Source organism: Macaca mulatta, chromosome 7, assembly GCF_049350105.2.
Source record: "Macaca mulatta isolate MMU2019108-1 chromosome 7, T2T-MMU8v2.0, whole genome shotgun sequence".
Classification (NCBI taxonomy): domain Eukaryota; kingdom Metazoa; phylum Chordata; class Mammalia; order Primates; family Cercopithecidae; genus Macaca; species Macaca mulatta.
Window position 1 is genome coordinate 75442531 of NC_133412.1, and position 19617 is coordinate 75462147.

Consider the following 19617-nt stretch of genomic DNA (forward strand, 5'->3'; position numbering starts at 1 on the left):
TCTCCATCTTGGTCCTTCTTTCTGTACTTTTCTCTCTTCCCCTCCTCAACAATCAGCTTTATCTCACAGAGCAGACTCTCATCCCAAACTTGGTTTGTTACCCCTTGTAGTGCTGGCTTGAATTTATTTTCTGGGTGAGGTATTCCTACCAGGGCTGAATCTGGATCTTCCCTGTGAATTTTCCATTCGAATATCATGAGCTAGTTTGTTTTCCAGTCTGGAATTTGGACGTGGTCTGTTAGAGGGCCAGCTGGACAGCGAGCAGCTCAGTGTAGTTGCTGTGACAGCCCTTTCTTTTCTTGGCCAGCCCCCCTATTTTCCCTCAGTCACGGAAAGGCGTTTTTTTTATTTTTTCAGGCAGGGAAAGGAGAAGGAGTAGATCACACCCACCAGCTCCTCTTAGGTTACTACATACTCTAGGAAATGTGAAAAAAATTCTCCAGAATACCCATAGTTTCCAGTCGGCTAAAGGCAGGGCTGTTCCCATTGAACTAACACTCTCCGAAATAGTTTGAACCAAGACTGAAACAGACTAAGGTGATTTTTTTTTAACTGAAAGATTTTCAGATTCATCCATGAGCCCTGTCTCACTTCCTATGGCATTTTTTTGTATAATTCTTCATTGAAATTGTCTTCTAATATGTTTATTTCTGCCACAAGACAGTAAACTGCCTCCCCCCCAACATTAAACATTTCTTTTTATTTGGATACTCCCCAGTATTTAGCCAGATGCTTAACTAGTAGAAAAAATCATTTGATTGACAAGCGATTTATGACCTGTAGCAATGCAGTGCATCCTTGACCCTTGCTCTAAGCTACCAGGGCAGATAATTCAGTGATTATCCCTAATTAATTTTTCATTAGAACAGCTATTTCTTCCCAGTTTCAACACACAGAGACAACATAATTATCTAAGCATAGAATCTAATAATCGAAGGAGACCCTGGAAGTTATCTAGTCCAGCCCTCACTTCCCTCTCTGTGCAGATACCTTTTCTGTAATATCTTGACATAGTCATTCTCTGTTCCAAAACCCTTCTGGTAAAGTGATAGTCACTACTTTATGGGGCACCCAACCTATTGCCAAGAAGCCCCGTTTTAGTGAAGCTCTGTAGCTCACACTCACTGGTCTTTGTTCTGCCCCTGGAACAGCACAGAGGGAATCTGTGACCGTCTTTAGGCACATTTTCTTCAAGCTCCTCAGTAAGCTGAATGTATCTCAAATGTTTTGACTGTCGTGACCCCGTTACTACGTACACATTTTTGTTTATCAGTGTTCTACTTTAGATGTTATTTAGGAACAAGTACAATCCTGAAGGTGTGGTCTGGATGGCACATAGTGACAGGACTGTTCCCGTTTTGGATGCCAGTGTACTATTTACTAATAGAGACTAAAACTATTAGTGTTTCTTTGGTTTTGTCATCACCTTGTACTGTCAGTTCCTCTTGAATTTGCTTCCCCCAAAACCTCCAAGTAGAGTTCTCTTTAACTCCTAGATAGCCAGGTTTCCTGCCCTGTCCCTCATCACTTAGTGTCACCTACAGATTTGATAAAGCATGCCTACCTGGTTGTCCAAATAACACATTAACTTGCTTACAAAAACAGAGATACATGACTTTTATCTTTTTTTTTTTTTTTTCTGAAATGAAGTCACTCTCTATCACCTAGGCTGGAGTGCAGTGGCGCGATCTTGGCTCACTGCAGCCTCCGCCTCCCAGCTTCAAGCAATTCTCCTGCCTCAGCCTCCCAAGTAGCTGGGATTGTAGGCACCTGCCACCAAGCCTGGCTAATTTTTTGTATTTTTAGTAGAGATGGGGTTTCACCATGTTGGCCAGGCTGTTCTCAAACTCTTGGCCTCAGGTGCTCCTCCTGCCTCAGCCTCCCAAAGCGCTGGGATTACAGGCTTGAGCCACCATGCCTGGCCATAACTTTTATCTTTAAAACTTCTTAGGGCCAGGCCCAGTGACTCATGCCTGTAATCCCAGCACTTTGGGAGGCTGAGGCAGGTGGATCACAAAGTCAGGAGATGGAGACCATCCTGGCTAACACGGTGAAACCTCATTTCTACTAAAAATACAAAAAAAAAAAAAATTAGCCAGGCATGGTGGCACATGCCTGTAGTCCCAGCTACTCAAGAGGCTGAAGCAGGAGAATCGCTTGAACCCGGGAGGCGGAGGTTGCAAAAACTTCTTGAAGGAAGCTCATATCCACTCAGTAATGGACTTGGGTTATTGGTTTCACCATCTACAAATCCCTTTAACCATATAGTACCCAGTCACATGTCACTTTTGTTTACAAAGTTAATAGCCTGGGCAACATGCCAAAACCCATCTTTACAAAAAATAAACTGGGCTTGGTGGCATGTGCCTGCAGTCCCAGCTACTTGGGAGGGTAAGGTGTGAGGATTGCTTGAGCCCAGGAGGTGGAGGTTGAAGTGAGCTGAGATCATGCCACTGCACTACAGGCTAGGCAACAGAATGAAAACCTATCTCAAAATAAACAACACAAAACAAAAAAGCAAAGTTAATAAGAAAGAGTATCTTGCTTATTTCAAGCTACTAAGTTTTTAGGCTCCCTCCATGTACCAAGGTAGTATTTCTGTCACAGACCCCTCCCTCTGGCTTGCCAGGGTCCCTGTTCTAGTTATTGAACTGAAAACAGATTCTAAATGATACATTTTTCCACTTTGGCACATTATGCCCCCAATTTAAGAGCTATTTATGGTAAGAAAAGTTAAATTATATTTCTGTTATTACTCAGCAGAACCTATAAGTTTAAAACAAACTGCATCACATAGTTGCTAGTAAAAGACTTTGGATTTTGAAGACAAAAGAAAAAAAATTCCCTAACTACTACGAGGAAAACATTACCGTTCAGGTATCTAAACAGAAGTAGAATATGCTTCTAAATCATCCTTTTATCTTTCTGTACCTAATATAAACATGGTAGGCGCATGATTGTCCTGTAGGAGCTATATCAACCTAGAATTGGAATAGCAGAACTACTAATTAGACTGTGTCCTTTATAGCTTCTTGATATCGAAAAAAAGAAACAAGGAGGGAAGGAAAAGAAAAGAGTGAGAGAGAGATTTAAAAGACTGGTTGCTGGGGTGAAAAGGAAGTGTTTCTTTTTGTTTTTTGTTTTATTTTCAATATTGGTGAATAAATTCTCTTTTTCAGAGTGTGAGAACTTCCTGGATGTTGGACTGGGCAGAGAGTGTACCTCAAAACAAGGTGTACTTAAAAGAGAACCTGGGAGTGATTCTGACCTCTTTCACTCACCCAGTGATGACATGGACAGCATCATCTTCCCAAAGGTATTGTGTAAACCTTCCTTTCATTTTTGTCCCATGGCTTTCGTGTTCCTATTTGGGCTTCCCAAACTCTTTTCCACTTTTTTCCCCTCTTGTGCTCATTGTCTTCCCAAGACATGTTGTTTCCCTAAATATGTAACTCCTGCTAGTAAGTTGTGATCCAGCTAGCCTTGTAGGGCCTCACTCACTCTGAGAGGTGTGTAAATGTTCTCTTGGAGAAGGAAACGCCAGATTACCAGGGTTTAGAAAAAGGCATTGGGCTGGGCATGGTGGCTCATGCCTGTAATCCCAACACTTTGGGAGGCTGAGGTGGGTGGACCCCTTGAGGTCAGGAGTTCGAGACCAGCCTGGCCAACATGGTGAAACCCCGTCTCTACTAAAAATATAAAAATTAGCTGGAGGTGCTCACTTGAACCCAGGAGGCAGAGGTTGCAGTAAGTCAAGTTTGCGCCACTGAACTCCAACCTGGGCGGCAGAACGAGACTCTTGTCTCCAAAAACAAAAAAAAAAAGAGAAAGAAAAAAGCATTGGCCAAAGTGATTTAATGTGAAATTGTGGCTAGTTAAATGCAGATTTTGAAGCTCATATAGGAGTCAAAAGAAATGGAAGTTCCTTTAGAATTAAGTCAGATGACAGTAAACACTTCTCAGTGGGCAGCAAGGACCACAGCTCAGACTATATGATGTCATATGTATAAACCAGCTGTAGAGTCATTTCTGGTTAATGTGTTTAGGCCTGAAGCTTCCTGTTGAGTGTGGTCATATCACTTATCCTCATCTAGCCTGCTTAATTGGAACTTTCTAGATCTCTGCGATGGAGCCCTTCCACATGAATCAGCTCACGTTTGCATATAATTTGAGACTGTCTAAGGGAGGTGGGGAATGGGAGCAGTTTGCTTTCTTTTGCTTATGTTTGTTTCTAGTTGCAGCAAGTTCTGTTTTGTTCCTCTGCGAAGAATAGAGGGCTTTCCCACAACAGAGATGGCAAATGCTACTCAATTATATGCCACAAGTGGTTTTCTTAATGGTAAGGAGGTGAAGAGGCAGAAACACTGTTGCATCTACCAAGGCGGTTCCTTCTAGTTTTATAATGAGCTCGGAGAAGTGGTGAGGGCAATTGTGTTAGTGGGTGATTAAGTTGTCCAAGATGGTCAATGATGCTGTGTAGAAGTTACAAGAATAGGCCAGGTGTGGTGGCTCATGCATGTAATCCCAGCACTTTGGGAGGCCACGGTGGATCACTTGAGGTCAGGAGTTCGAGACCAGTCTGGAAATGGTGAAAACCCGTCTCTACTAAACATATAAAAAAAATTAGCTGGGCATGGTGGCATGTGCCTGTAATCTCAGCTACTTGGGAGGCTGAGGCAGGAGGATTGCTTGAACCCAGGAGGTGGAGGCTGAAGCGAGCCGAGATTGCACCACTGCACTCCAACCTGGGCAACAGGAGTGAAACTCTGTCTCAAAAATAAAAATAAAATAAAATAAGAGAAGTTACAAGAATAGAGACCTAAAGATTTGGGAATCAGGAGCATATCAGTGCCTCTGTGAATGTACCCTGTGTACCTTCCTTTCATTTTTGGCCTTCCCTAAGGCCAAAATGAGCCACCACACCTGGCCTATTCTTGTAACTTCTACACAGCATTTTTATCTTGAGTACATTGTCTTCCCAAGTTCTTTGGAAAGACTTATTTAATATGATGCAGCCTTAAAGATTTCTATCACTGTTACTCATAGTGACTTGACAAAAAATTCTATGAAGTAAAAACTCCACATTTAGAAGATCTGCCTTTCTCTTTTTACTTAGGAAAAGAGAAATCAATAGTTTTATTTTGTATTTTATTTTATTTTATTTTATTATATCAGAGTTTAGGTAATTTCCACTGTGACTTTGAGGTTTTAATTTTAAGGAATTCTATTCCCCGCAAGGGAATACCATTCTGAAGATACGTGTCGCTAAAAACATACTGAGATAAACAGATTAGATAGTATCTCTAAGTTCCAGCTTTAAAATGGGATCATTGATAATCACTGAAACTAGGTCATGGATATACAGATATTTATTAAACATTTATATATGTTTGAAAATTTTAATGTAAAAAGTTTTTTTAAAAAATTGAAGTGTCTTCATTAAGAAATACTTGCTTGCAACCTCCTAGGTGCATGACAGCTTGTACCTGAATATTACCATCTCTGCAGACTCAGAGTTACTTCTGGTCACTTAACTGAATGGTTTTCCTAGCTAAGGATAATTAGAATTTTCTATATTTCTCCTTCTTAGTTTCCCAGAACCATTTATGAAATTGCTCATATAAATGACCTGTGCTAGATTTCAGAGTTTTTTTTTTTTTTTTTCCCAAGAATACTAGACAGACATAATTTTTTAAAGTTGAAGGAGGCCAGGCATGGTGGATCTTAGCATTTGGGGAGGCTAAGGCAGGAGGATCACTTGAGTCAAGGAGTTTGAGATCAGCCTGAGCCAACATAATGGGACTTGTCTCTACAAAAAATACAAAAATTAGCCGGACATGGTGGTGCACACCTGTGGTCCCAGCTATTCGGGAGGCTGAGGTGGGAGGATCACTTAAGTCCAGGAGGTTAAGGCTGCAGTGAGCCGTGATGGCGCCACTGCATTCCAGACTGGGCGACAGAGCAAGACCCTGTCTCAAAAATAAATAAGTAAATAACACCTACATTTTATACCAGACTGCTTAGGGAAAACCAGAAATGGCAGGTTCACTTTCACCTCTTCATGTGTGCTCGAGAATGTCTAAATGGCCTGAGAAGAGATGGGGAGGATTTTTCTCTTAGTGTTTTTGCTCTACCAAAGTAGCCTGTGACCAGGGGAGGTTTTGCAATAAACGTTTGCTCTAGCATTAATGAAACCAAGGGCTGACTTACAAAAAGGAGAGAGATAAACTAATATTGACAGGATACTTACTGTACAGTAGGTACTGAACTAAATTTTTAAAATATTTGATCTCAGTTTGTTGCCCATCAACCCTGACGAGTAGGTGGTTTTATGCTCTTAAGGAAATAGAGGCACTGATGGGTAAAGAAATGTATCCAAAATTATTTAGTAGGTGAGCAGCCAGCTTGAGGTTTGCATCTAGGCCTGACTCTAAAATCCATTCATTTTTTGTTTTATTCTCAACCTCTCCAAACCTGCCCTAATAGCCAGTGATTAAATAAAAGTGTGGCACTGGCAGATAGGCCATCAGCTGCTTCCTTAAAAGTCGTCCTCAGGGGTAATCCACAGAGGGTGCTATGCAAAATATCAAAATGTATTGCAGTTTGTTCCCAGGTTCTAACCCTCTTCTCCTTCTCTAAAAAATAATCTGTAGGCAAGAGATTGCAACATCTTTTTCTGTGAACCATGAGTGGTACATGACGTCACTTCCTTCAGCCATTTGTGTGACTCTGGCCTCACAGAGGTCTTTAACAGCCCGTAATGTTTGCTGTGACCTTTTCACCTTAACCCTGTCTTTCCATTCAGTATACCTCCTGGTAAATGACTCTTTAGTGAGTGTTATGAGCTTCATGTTTATTCTCATGAATATGTGTGAGTTCCTAAGATCTTTAATCAACAGCATAAAATTTAGATTTTGTTTCTAAAGTGAAAAGAAATCCTAGGATTCTTTTTGGCACTAGCTAAGAGAGAAAGTACGAATATAAAATATAATGATCTAGGCCACTCTACTATCCAAAAGGGTAATTAAAGTCTACAGGAAATATTAACAGTTGCTGCCTCTCTTCCCAAAGAGAGGTAAATCAAAGCCCTTCCATGTATTTTTTTTCTCCAGGTTAGTTAGAAGATGTATCTACAATTGATTTTTAAAAAATCAAAATGACTTATGTAAGATACAAAACCTAAAGGGAACATCCTTCTTTCATGTGTTGTAGTTTTTCTCAGGTCCTTGATCCCCAAGCCAAAAAAATTACTTTAAAAAAAACCCAAAAAACCTTTTTGAGATAAAAGTAAATGTAAGCCAGGCACACTGGTTCACACTTGTAATCCCAACACTTTGGGAGGCTGAAGTGAAAGGACTGCTTGAGTCCAGGAGATTGAGACCAGCCTGGGCAACATAGTGAGAACCTGTCTCTACTAAAAAATTTAAAAATTAGCCAGGCATGGTGGCACACGTCTGTAGTCCCAGCTACTTGGGAGGCAGAGGCGAGAGGATCACTTGGACCTTAAAGTTCAGTGCTGCGATGAGCTGTGATTGTGCAACTGCACTCCAGCCTGGGCAACAGAGCGAGACGCTGTCTTAAAAATAAATAAAAGTAAATGTATTTACAGAATCCTAATTAAGAAAACTACAATTGCAGCTGGGCGTGGTGGCTTATGTCTGTAATCCCAGCACTTTGAGAGGCCGAGGCAGGCGGATCACTGGCGGTCAGGAGTTCGAGACCAGCCTGGCCAACATGGCGAAACCCCATCTCTACCAAAAATACAAAAATTAGCTGGGCGTGGTGGCAGGCATCTGTAATCCCAGCTACTCGGGAGGCTAAGGCAGAAGAATTGCTTGAACCTGGGAGGTAGAGGTTGCAGTGAGCTGAGATCGTGCCACTGTACTCCAGCCTGGGCAACAGAGTGATACTCCCATCTCAAAAAAAAAAAAAAAAAAGAAAGAAAACTACAATTGCCTATGCACAAGTGCTGAAATTATTACAAATTTAAAACTGTGAACCAGTGGTAATGCTTGTAATCAGGTACTTTTCTTAAAATATTGAACATAAATGGATTAAATGGTTGGCATGTGTTAGGTGTTTAAAATGTGAGCTGTTCTTTTCCAAGGTCCATGTAGAGTGCCTTGTGTATTATTATAAATAATAAATATTTGGGAATAAATGGAGATTAAAGGACTAGTATATTGGCAGTATTAAGCATGATTTCTTCAAGTATAGTAATAAGATATAAAGTATGCAGCAGTTTTTGTAGTTCTATGTATATAGTGTTTATACCTCTGTATGCACTTATGTGTCCATACCTGTATAATGTAACTCTGGCTGAGAAAGCCAGTCAGGCATTTTCCCCAACATTTTATTAAGAAAATATTGAAGCATATAGAACATTTGGAGAATTGTACAGTGAACACCCATATACCCACTACTTAGATCCTACAATTAACTTTTAATTGTATTTGCTCTGTTATGTAACTATATATCTGTCCATCCTTCTGTCCACCCAGTTTGCCTAAATTCTAAGTGTTCAGATATCAATATACTTCACCTCTGAACACTTAGAATTCAATATTTGTTTATAGGCTGATTGGGTTTTTTGGTAAAATTTACATACAGTGAAATGTACAATCTTGAGGGTACCAGTCAGTGACTTTTAAAAAAATATTTAATGACCGCTTCACGAATGTGTGCATCATCCTTGCACAGAGGCCATGCTAATCTTCTGTGCATCGTCCCAATTTAGTATATGTGCTATCAAAGTGAGCACCCATCGGTGACTTTTGATAGAAGCCTTCATTCACCTTTGTACCCAGCCTGCAGCAGGATACAGACTATAAGCATTGCTTTGGAGTTGCCTCATGTCTTTTGGGGCAACAGCTGTCTTAATTGTTTTCCCACCACAGATTAGTTTTCTCTGTTTCAGAACTTCGTATAAATGGAATCTAAATAATATCATTTCTCTTGAGTAAATACCTAGGATTCGAATTGTTAGATTATATGGTAGGTATAGGTTTAATTTGCTATGAAACAGATCTTTTCCCAAGTGGTTGTACCATTTTACATTTTCACCAGTGATGTTTTGTTTTCCTTTTTCAAGTAATAACCACCAATTCATAGTAAGAGCTGCATAGTGCAGTAAAAATACTGAGTATAAGAATATTATTCTGTGTGAACTTTATTCTTACCAGATGCACGAGACTGTAGAAATCATGTAGTTTCAGTGAGATCAGAGTTAAAAGCACGTATTAGGAAGAAAGGCTTTGTGTTGAGAATATATTCTAGACAGAGCTCTTTGTTTTTAAAATATGTATAAATAGGCCACCAAAGATTTTCCTACCTTATTTTAATGAGTCTTAAAAGGGTAGATGGTTGCTTTATAAACTTCAGATTGGTAAAGTGCCAGAGAGATAGCAGACCTTTTTTTTCTTTTTTTCTTTTTTTTTTTTTTTTTTGAGACGGAGTCTCGCTCCGTCACCCAGGCTGGAGTGCAGTGGCCGGATCTCAGCTCACTGCAAGCTCCGCCTCCCGGGTTCACGCCATTCTCCTGCCTCAGCCTCCCGAGTAGCTGGGACTACAGGCGCCCGCCACCTCGCCCGGCTAGTTTTTTGTATTTTTTTTTTTAGTAGAGATGGGGTTTCACCATGTTAGCCAGAATGGTCTCGATCTCCTGACCTTGTGATCCGCCCGTCTCGGCCTCCCAAAGTGCTGGGATTACAAGCTTGAGCCACCGCGCCCGGCCAGCAGACCTTTTTTTCAAGGCAAAATCCTTCCAAGATTAGATGCCAGTGAAGAAGCACCTATACAACTGTCTGTGAGTTATTTCCAAACTGAGAAGAGCTAACTTGTAAGAAGGCTATATGACAAATTAATAAATGGAAACTTTAACTCAAAATTTTTGTTTGCTTTGAAGCCTTTCTTGTGTGTTTTAGAGCAGGCTTTTTACACATTTTGCTTTATTGATGTTCATTCTGTTTGTCCCTTGATATTATTTTGAGAATTAGACATTTAGGCAGCTAAGGGTGAGTATATTAGCTTCCTAGGGCTGCTGTAACAAATTACTAGAAGCAGGGTGGCTGTAAACAACAGGAATGTACTTGGTCCCACTTCTGAAGGCTGGGGATCCTAATCACTGTGTCAGTCGGGCTGCTTTCCTTCTGTAGGCTCTGAGAGAAAATGGCCTCTCTCCTAGTCTCTGGTGCTTGTTCACAGTCCTTGGTGTTCCTTGGGTTGTAGATGCTGCACTCTAATCTCTTCCTCTGTCTTCACGTGGTATTCTCTCCTGTGTGTCTTTTTGTGTCTCTTCTCCTCTTGCAAGGACACCATTCATATTGGATCTGGGGACATTTTGGATCCACCCTACTCCAGTATAACCTCATCTTAACTAATTATATCTGCAAAGACCCTCTTTCCAAATAAGGTCACATTCTGAGAAGGACATGTATCTGAGGAGGACACTGTTCAACCCAGTACAGTGAGAAAGCCGAGACATTCACGAGACCATTTACATTGTCCTTGTCCATGGAGAGTTGCTCCGTGAATAGGACCCCTTTAGGAAGCCCCCGAGTCCCTCACTCACTTTAAAAGCATACTCAGTTGTTTCATTTTAAAATAATACCTACCACAATTTAGAATTTACTTGGTGAACCATAGTTTTATTTTACAGAGTGACCCAGTGAAGGGACTTCTCTGATACTGACTTTGATGTCTTGTTCTTACAGGATTTTAAAAAGATGATTGAGATACCAGAATAGGGCAGTTTGAGTTGAAATCAGCCTGGGTTCAAATCTTGACTCTGCTGCTCATGCCTGAGTCCATTGGAAAATCTGGGCCTCAGTTTGACCTGTTTGGTGATCCCCATGCATCTTCTCTCTCATTCACATCTCATACATTACTTAAAAAACAATCTAGGAAACTGGATTCCACAGAACTAGAAAAAGAAAGCCTTCTTATTAGCTTGTGAGATCACGCCCAAAAGGTAGAAAGGGTGCTTTTAGAAGGTGGTGTGCTTTTGAACTATTACGTCAAACCTTTAAAAAGAGTCTCCTTATAGTATAGAGCTTGTTTTCTATTCCAAAGCCGAAAGATTTTCATAATTTTTTTCTTTCTTGAAGAACCGTAAATTTTTTTACCCTTAATTAAAACATTGAGTAGACTAATTAGGAAAATATTGTGAAAAAGGGAAAAAGAATTACAAAATGCCCTTCCCTGTTCCCTGCCCCCATCCCATAAGAGTGCAAAATAGCTATTAAGACAGTGCCCACATCTTAAGTATGATCAAGCATCTCTTAGACACTTCTTTTGGTCTTTTGGGTACCATGAAGCTCATCTTTCCCTCACCCATCAAATTCTGTGTTCTGGTATCTCCCTCCCTTGCTCCCTTTCGGGTTCAAAAGATTTTCCTGTCTCAGTCTCCCCAGTAGCTGGGATTACAGGCGTGAGCCACCCCGCCTGGCCAGTGGTATGTTTCGACAAGTAGAAAATGTCAGGCTACTAGAACAAAGTTACACAGAACCTGTTAGGCAGAGGTTAGCCAGGAAAGAGCGTCATCACTTTATCAAAGGCCTCATTGCCAGGACTGATTATTTAATGTATGATTTGGCCTCATAACACTCAGCCAGTTCTCAGTGAAATGAGAAAAATGTATAGCTTTCATCCATTTAGATATTTGTAAAAGTACTTATGCATTTGTGGCAAACTTTAGGTGGGGTCATAAGCTATTCCACATTTTTCAGAAGGCCACTAAAAACAACCACAGACTTGCTTTTGGAATGTTAATTTCAGCACATTATTATTGTAGCCAAGCAGACTGCTTTGTTCAGTTAAAGCTTGTAAAAAAAAATTAAATCTAACACATTATGAATTTAGTTTTCATATACAAAAAAACCCAGAGACAAATGGATTCCCTTCATTGCAGTTGGTGATATTGACTGAAAGAACTAACATAAATTTGATCTTTTTCCTCTTAAAGAAAGAAAAAAAATGGGATGGTCACAGTGGCTCAAACCTTTATCCCAGCACTTTGGGAAGCCAAGGCAAGAGGATTGCTTGATCCCAGGAGTTCAAGACCATCCTGGGCAACATGGTGAAACCCTGTGTCTAAAAGAAATACGCACAAAAAATTAGCTGAACATGCTGGCCCTTGCTTCTAGTTCCAGCTACTCAGGAGGCTGAGGTGGGAGGATCGCTTGTGTCCAGGAGGTCAAGGCTGTAGTAAGCCATGATTTCACCATTGCACTCCAGCCTGAGTGACACAGTGAGACCCTGTCTCAAATTGGAAAAAAAAAGAAAAGAAAGAAAAAATGATGTACTTCTAGTCTAGTACCTCCAGTAAAAGGTATAAAGAGGATAGACCTAGGCCAGGTGGGATGGCTCACACCTGTAATCCCAGAGGGAGGCTGAGGTGGGTAGATCACTTGAAGTCAGGAGTTAGAGACCAGCCTGGCCAGCATGGTGAAACCCTGTCTCTACTAAAACTACAAAAATTAGCCAGGTGTGGTGGTGCATGCCTGTAATTCCAGCTACTTGGGAGGCTGAAGCAGGATAATCTCTTGAATCCGGAAGGCAGAGGTTGTGGTGAGCTGAGATGGAGCCACCGTACTCCAGCCTGGGCAACAGAGTGAGACTCTGTCTCAAAAACAAACAGAAAGAGGATAGATCTAGACTGTTTCTTTTCTGGAGTCCGGGGAGATTTGAATCCAACTGTGATCATCCTATTAAAAAAACAAGTCTCTGAGGCCAATCATGATCTTGCCTGCCTGGAGCCCACTGAGAAGCCATTAGCTTGATCTAGAATAACTGAGGCTATCTGATTGGCCCTGCTGGCTTCAACCATATGTGCTTTCTCTCCATTACAGCCAGAGGAAGAGCAGTTGACCTGTGATATCACCGGATCCAGTTCATCCACCGATGACACGGCTTCACTGGACCAACATTCTTCTCATGGCAGTGATGTGTCTCTCTCCCAGATTTTAAAGCCAAACAGGTCAAGAGATCGGCAAAGCCTTGATGGATTCTACAGCCATGGGATGGGAGCTGAGGGTCGAGAAAGTGAGAGTGAGCCTGCTGACCCAGGCGACGTGGAGGAGGAGGAGATGGACAGTATCACTGAAGTGCCTGCAAACTGCTCTGTCCTGAGGAGCTCCATGCGCTCTCTTTCCCCCTTCCGGAGGCACAGCTGGGGGCCTGGGAAAAATGCAGCCAGCGATGCAGAAATGAACCACCGGAGGTGAGATGGGAGGCAGTTTGTTTAGTGTCTCAGTGTGTGCTTGCTTTTGAGAAGCTTCTGATTTGTGTTATTGTTGGTAAAAGAATTTAGGAGACCCCATAGTATAGAAGAAAGAATATAGGCTTTGGAATCAGGAAAATCTGTGTTCAGACCCCAGCTCCATAATTTACCATGTAAATGACCTTGGGCAAGTCACCTGACCCCTCTAAGCTTTAATTTTCTCATCTGTAAAATACCTTCATTATTATTTTTAATAATACAGTGAAATGTGATTGTCATATAGTGAGTGTTTAGTAAATGGGAACGTTTATTCTTACCACATTAATGAAACTTATGAATGATAAAATATTGGAGGCAGTAGTTTCATGTCAGCTTTGAATTAAGAAACAAACATGAAGTCTTACAGTCAGTCTAGTACTGAACTGAGACTAGAACTCTACTTATTTTCATCCTGCATAATGTCATGGGATCTCCTGTTTGAATTTATTGCTGAGGCTTATCTAGGACCATTGTCCTAATACCTCTGAAGATAATGGAATGAGAGTGAGATTTTAATCAGTTTGACTAATTCTTCTAGTGTTACCTGCATGTAGTATAACCTGAATTTTAAAGTGTTAAGAAAAACCCCTTTAAAGCTTTGAGTAGTAATTTTTTTCTGATTCTTTAATAATTTAATAAACTTCATAACTTTTGCCATCTGATTAACTCCTTGGAGCAAGGGGAGGAGCAAAGTAGCCCTCCACAGAAATTGTCAGTCCCTTTTTGTCCTGATGTTTTTCTTATTCCACATTCCTTCATTCTCTTCCCTGTGCCATTTCTCTTTGAGCAGTGTCTCTTTCCCCAGTGTGGTGTCTGTATGTTTCATGCATTTGTATCCCATTTTGTTTCATCTGCAACACTGACCTCTTCACCATTCATTTTCAGTTCAATGCGAGCTCTTGGGGATGTTGTCAGGAGACCTCCCATTCATAGGAGAAGGTACAGAGTTCCTTAACTTGATGGACTAACCATGTCACCTCTGAGCGTATACTAACAAGCATCTCATTCTGCTTAATCCATGATCGGACCATCTACTTTTAAGTAATGTCCCATCTAATTCAGGCAAATAAAATATAGGTACTTATTAATTGCCAATGTCCATTTTATATGAAATGGTTTCTTTAATTGAAGTTTTATCCTATTTTATCTTTTTTAAAAATTATTTTTAATTTTTTCAATCTTGTGCTCATTGGTGTTCAGATGACTGTGATAATAGGGTCTCACCCAGCTTTCTCTAGAAGAGTTCAAAGAATTGTCTATGTCGTACCTATTTAATGGACCCTGGGGAGTACTATTTTTTTCTTCTCCACAAAAGAAAAACCAGGAATGTGTGTGTGCTTGTATATAGGCCCTGAAATATTGTCAACACATTCTTTAATAATGTAATGAAAGACTTTATTACTAGGCCACCTGGCATTTTCCATTCCATTGTGGATGTAGTCATTTCTTAAAGCAAATCAGAGGTATAAGTTCAACTCTTGGCCTTTGAATTCCTTAATTAGTATTTGTCAGGTAATATTTTGAAGCTAAAAATAAATGATTTTTAAGCTGAGAAGTAATTTCTAGTCAGATTGCTAATTTGCTTCAAATTTTGCATTGGATTTTCTTTAGAAGTCATTAGTGACCTTTTCTTCCATTGCTTAGAAAAACGTTTAGAAGTCCAAAAATTAGGGTTATATTACTGCCAGTGTCTCGTATTAGGAGACATTTGTAAAGAAGTATTTTTAACTATTAGCTGAACCTGTTTTTTGGGAAGTAGGCGAATAGTGATCTTTCCGACTTTGTCTTTTCCAAGTGGATGCTTTGTTTAATTCCAGATTTTAGGCAAGAAATTGAGCTTAAATTCAAATGTTCTCATGAATTTCAGATAATCAATGATTCCTATGAAATTGTTCTTCCAGAAAATAAGTTGTTAAACAAGTTTTAACCCCATCTCTACTAAATGCTTTTCCGTAGAAGGTTCTTTGGAGGTACATTTGTCTGGGTCTTTATTAAAGCTTTTCAATATGTGCTTATTAAAAACAGGCACTTGATGACAAAGTGGGAGACGACAGATTGCTGGATGCAGTCCGAGTTAGTGTATAGATGTGCCTGTCGTCCACAACTCCAGCCAGTTTCATCCCTAGTGAAACTTACTTTTGTAGGAAGAATGTAATGTATAATTTAAAATTTTGTAAAATTGAAACATTACAACAAGTATTATAAGGCAGGGGGAGGGACATTTGTTTTTTTTTTCAATCTAGAACTTTCCAAATCTCAAAGCCAAAGAACTGCTAAATATTACCCCTACTAATTGAGGAAATGACGATGCTTTCAAAAATACCCTTAATTATGAAAGGAGTTTTCTGTTACCAGAAAGGGCAGACATTGTAGACCATCTGCAGCTTCCTTCCTGGTTCTTTAGAAAAGCTGTTACATCTTGGCTGAGCACGGTGGCTCACGCCTGTAATCCCAGCACTTTGGGAGGCTGAGCCAGATGGATTGCTTGAGCCCAGGAGTTTGAGACCAGCCTGGGAAACATGGTGAAACCTCATCTCTACTAAAAGCACAAAAATTAGCCAGGTGTGGTGACACGCACCTGCAATCCCAGCTACTCAGGAGGCTGAGGCAGGAGAATTGCTTGAACCCGGGAGGCAGAGGTTACAGTGAGCTGAGATCATGCCACTGCACTCCAGCCTGGGTGACAGAATGAGTCTGAGTCTCAAAAAAAAAAAAAAGCTATTATGTTTGTCTTCCTGCCTCCCTATCGTTTTTCATTCTCTTCATGTTAAATCTCTTCACGGTATTCCACATCATTGTCATATCCTGAAAGTAAAGAAACATTTAAATCTGTAGAAGGAGATTATTTTTAAAAATGATGGTTTGGCAGTGTATGTTCAGTTACTGATTTGCCACATTCCTGTTTCTAAAAAAAGAAGTTGGATATTTAGGTAAAAATATGCCTGTTTATTAACTGGCGATTTAAAATTTAATAATGTCGAAGAACGGACTTCTGAGTCTTATGTGTGTTTGTAAAATATATATCTTCTCCTCACACAAGTAAATTGTGTTAGTGTCATCCCACTTACCAGAACAGTGAAGTGTCTCCACTGTATTTTTACTTTCTGCTTCTGCACTTGTAAGCTTTATACCACTAATTTAATCTGATTTAAAATGCTTTATACTATTTAGTTTTAAATGATATGGTAAATATTTTTTTAAAGAGCCATAGGAGTAGCTCTTACATCCTCCCACCATTTTCCTTGTCTCCTTTCTCCAGCCAAAAACCCCACTTGACAACAAAACAAAGTTATTAGATATATCCAACAAAACAAAGTTATTAGATATATCTAATTTTTTTGGTGCCAGGCCTTCCCATCTGCAAGATTCTGGAGGGAGCCAAGTGGTTTTATTGTTGTCCACAAGCTCTGCTTTTATCTCTTCTCAGAAAACAAAAGCACATCACCTAGAACTTTATGGCCCAGGTAGCAGGGTATTTTTTAAATGATAGTTTTTGTTAATAAAAATCCTGACGTTTCTATGCAGTTTCCTTTATAGAGCACACAATATTTTGAATTGATTATTGTTTTAGCTAGTGGTGTTTACTTAGCATTTCCAACCCCACATTTTCTGTCCCTGCTACTTGAGAATAGACACCCCTACTGGGATATTCAAGGAAGTAGATGATCAGATGGATTTTTTTTTTTTAATCTGAAAAACGGATACAAACTTAAAATTTAAAAGATACATTTCTAACTTAGTGCCATAGAATTCCTTTTTAAAAAATTTTTATTATCGGCCAGGTGCAGTGGCTCAAGCCTGTAATCCCAGCACTTTGGGAGACTGAGGTGGGTGGATCACTTGAGATCAGGAGTTCAAGACCAGCCTCACCAACATGGTGAAACCCCATCTCTACTAAAAAAAAAAACAACAAAATTAGCTGGGTGTGGTGGCGCATGCCTGTAATCCCAGCTACTCAGGAGGCTGAGGCAGGAGAATCACTTGAACCCGGGAGACAGAGGTTGCGGTGAGCCAGGATCGCACCATTACACTCCAGCCTGGGCAACAAGAGTGAAACTCCATCTTGGGGGGGAGTTTTCATTATCATTAAAATATAAGCAAATATTTAATCAGTGTTATATGCTTTATCTTTAACATAGTAGCCTAGTGAGTAGGGTTTGAAGATGGATGCCAGTGTTGACTAAGTATCTTATGCAAAATCTATTAATTGTCTGGTTTGGTTGGATCTATAATGGAAACACATAAAAAAAAAAAAATGATGACTTCATGAGTCCACCAAAGCACAGTTTGTCACTGTCTCTTTTAAAAAGTCTAGGGTTAGCGATACTGTGGTAAGGGTGATGTGGGAGTATGGGATGTACTGAGAGATTATTCCCAATGATGGAGTTTGAAACACCTCTCATGTCTGAAGAGTGAGCCATAGGTAGTTGCCACGGGTTCACTAGAAGGAATGTTTGGGTTTCAGGTTGAACTGGTGATACTGTAAAGAACCCACAGTCTTTTCCACAGTGCTATATAGACAAGAATAAAACATTTTTAAGTTTCTATGGTTTTTATTCTAGCCTTTTTAAAAATTGTCAGTGTTACATTCCTAAATTTTTTGTTGAACAAATAAATTCGTCTGTCTCTTAACTATGCCCTTCGTTTTTAAACCTAGTAACTCCATCCCTGTTTCCTCTTTTCTCCCTGCATTTCTGTTTCTGTCTTTGATGTCATCCCCAGTATGAGCTGGTGCCCCTCTGGTGTGCAGTACTCTGCTGGCCTAAGTGCTGATCTTAATTACAGAAGGTATGATATTGTTATGTGTCCAGCCACCAAATGGGGAACCATAAAATATGCCATCAGGGCTTTTGGCTTGGAGCTGGCTTCTGTGTGGCTGGGATGCATATGGCCAGCCTGCTTTGTCTGTGAGCACAGCGTTTCATTGCCTCTGCTATGGGTGTCACTAACTCAACTGAGGGGATACAGCCTAAGAGTCAGGTGATGCATCCTCTATGTCTCAAATGGCCATAGATTTGATGTTTTCTGCACAGATTTATCTCTCTCTGTCTTGGCCTGTCTTGATTTTCAGATCCTAGAAATTCTTGGATCCTGAATAAAACAATCAAAGAACCAAGGCAGCTAATAAGATGTACTGATTTCTATTATGCTTCTAAATCCACCAATCTGTGTAGATTCCAAATTCGGAGACTCCTCGTCGTTTCATATTCTTGTCTCAACTGAACAGCCAGATTTGATTACTAAAACATTTTCAGGATTAACTTTTGCAATAAGCATAGATCTGGTTTTCTTAGGCTTTTCAAGTAATTTCTTCTTCACTTAGCCCCCCTTCTTATCCCTGGTATTGAAAATGAGTTTTACAGGCCAGGTGTGATGGCTCACACCTGTAATCCTAGTACTTTGGGAGGCTCAGGTGGGCAGATTACCTGAGGTCAGGCATTTGAGACCCGCCTGACCAACATGGTGAAACCCTGTCTCTACTAAAAATACAAAAATTAGCCAGACACAGTAGCAGGTACCTGTAATCTCAGCTACTTGGGAGGCTGAGGCAGGAGAACCACTTGAACCCGGGAGATGGAGGTAGCAGTGAGCCAAGATGAGGCCACTGCACTCCAGCCGGGGCAACAGAGGGAGGCTCTGTCTCAAAAAAAAAAAAAAAAAAGGAAAAGGAAAAGAAAGAAAATGAGGTTTACAGAGACATTTACTTGTAGTTAGTCATGATTTCTATTATATTGAAGTAAGAAAAACATATCCCTTGTTTAATTTACCTACTAGAGAAAATAGAGATATATATGGCTTCATTTCATAATAAGTGATTTACAAAACCAAAATAAATAAATAAATAAAAAATTTAAAAAGCAAATACAAGTCCTGGACTGGTAGGTATGAACTTAATTGTAGCAATTTTCTGTACAGTTTTCCTTGAGTGGAGATAACTGAGTAGCTTTAGTATACCTTCCAGTTGAATTCCAGCTCATTGTTAGCTGAGAACATCGTCAGCTACAGCTATGTTTTGAGATCTTGGTTATTTTAAAGAAGTTTCCGCTGCAGTTGTAACAGATGTGAATTATTCTAGTTAGTAACCAAGGAGGTTAAATCACTAACCTGTCTCTGTAGCCTTCTGCTTACTGAAAATGCTTTTCATTCTGCAAACCACAGAATCTTTCTTGGAGGAATCCTCTTTGAAATGCCAAATCCTGATTGCCTTTGTTCCCTTTACCAATATCCAGGCAAAAAGTTACAGCTCTTTCTACTATTAGACCTGGTTGCTTTTTCAGCATTTGTTCATTAAGGTGTTATATGTGCCTGTTGCAACTAACAATTCTCGGGAAGTTTGTCAGCAGTTGTTTGGCCAGGTG

General features: G+C 40.1%; 1 protein-coding gene and 1 non-coding gene across 51 annotated transcripts in view; one reads left to right on the forward strand and one right to left on the reverse strand.

The window, feature by feature from the left end:
• Positions 1-19617, forward strand: part of AKAP13 (A-kinase anchoring protein 13) — a 352639-nt gene that overhangs the window by 250809 nt on the left and 82213 nt on the right. For 23 of the 50 annotated variants that reach the window (XM_015142950.3, XM_077940185.1, XM_077940184.1 and 20 more), the window contains exons 10-13: positions 3180-3316; positions 12849-13219; positions 14144-14197; positions 17981-18046. In XM_015142950.3, coding sequence (XP_014998436.3) covers positions 3180-3316; positions 12849-13219; positions 14144-14197; positions 17981-18046 — 628 coding nt within the window. The remainder of the gene's footprint in view (positions 1-3179; positions 3317-12848; positions 13220-14143; positions 14198-17980; positions 18047-19617) is intronic. The other 27 variants (XM_015142954.3, XM_077940207.1, XM_077940205.1 and 24 more) reach the window with 2 other exon arrangements.
• Positions 8652-8761, reverse strand: LOC114679776 (U6 spliceosomal RNA). The gene has a single exon (XR_003731885.1). It is a non-coding gene; the product is annotated as a U6 spliceosomal RNA (small nuclear RNA).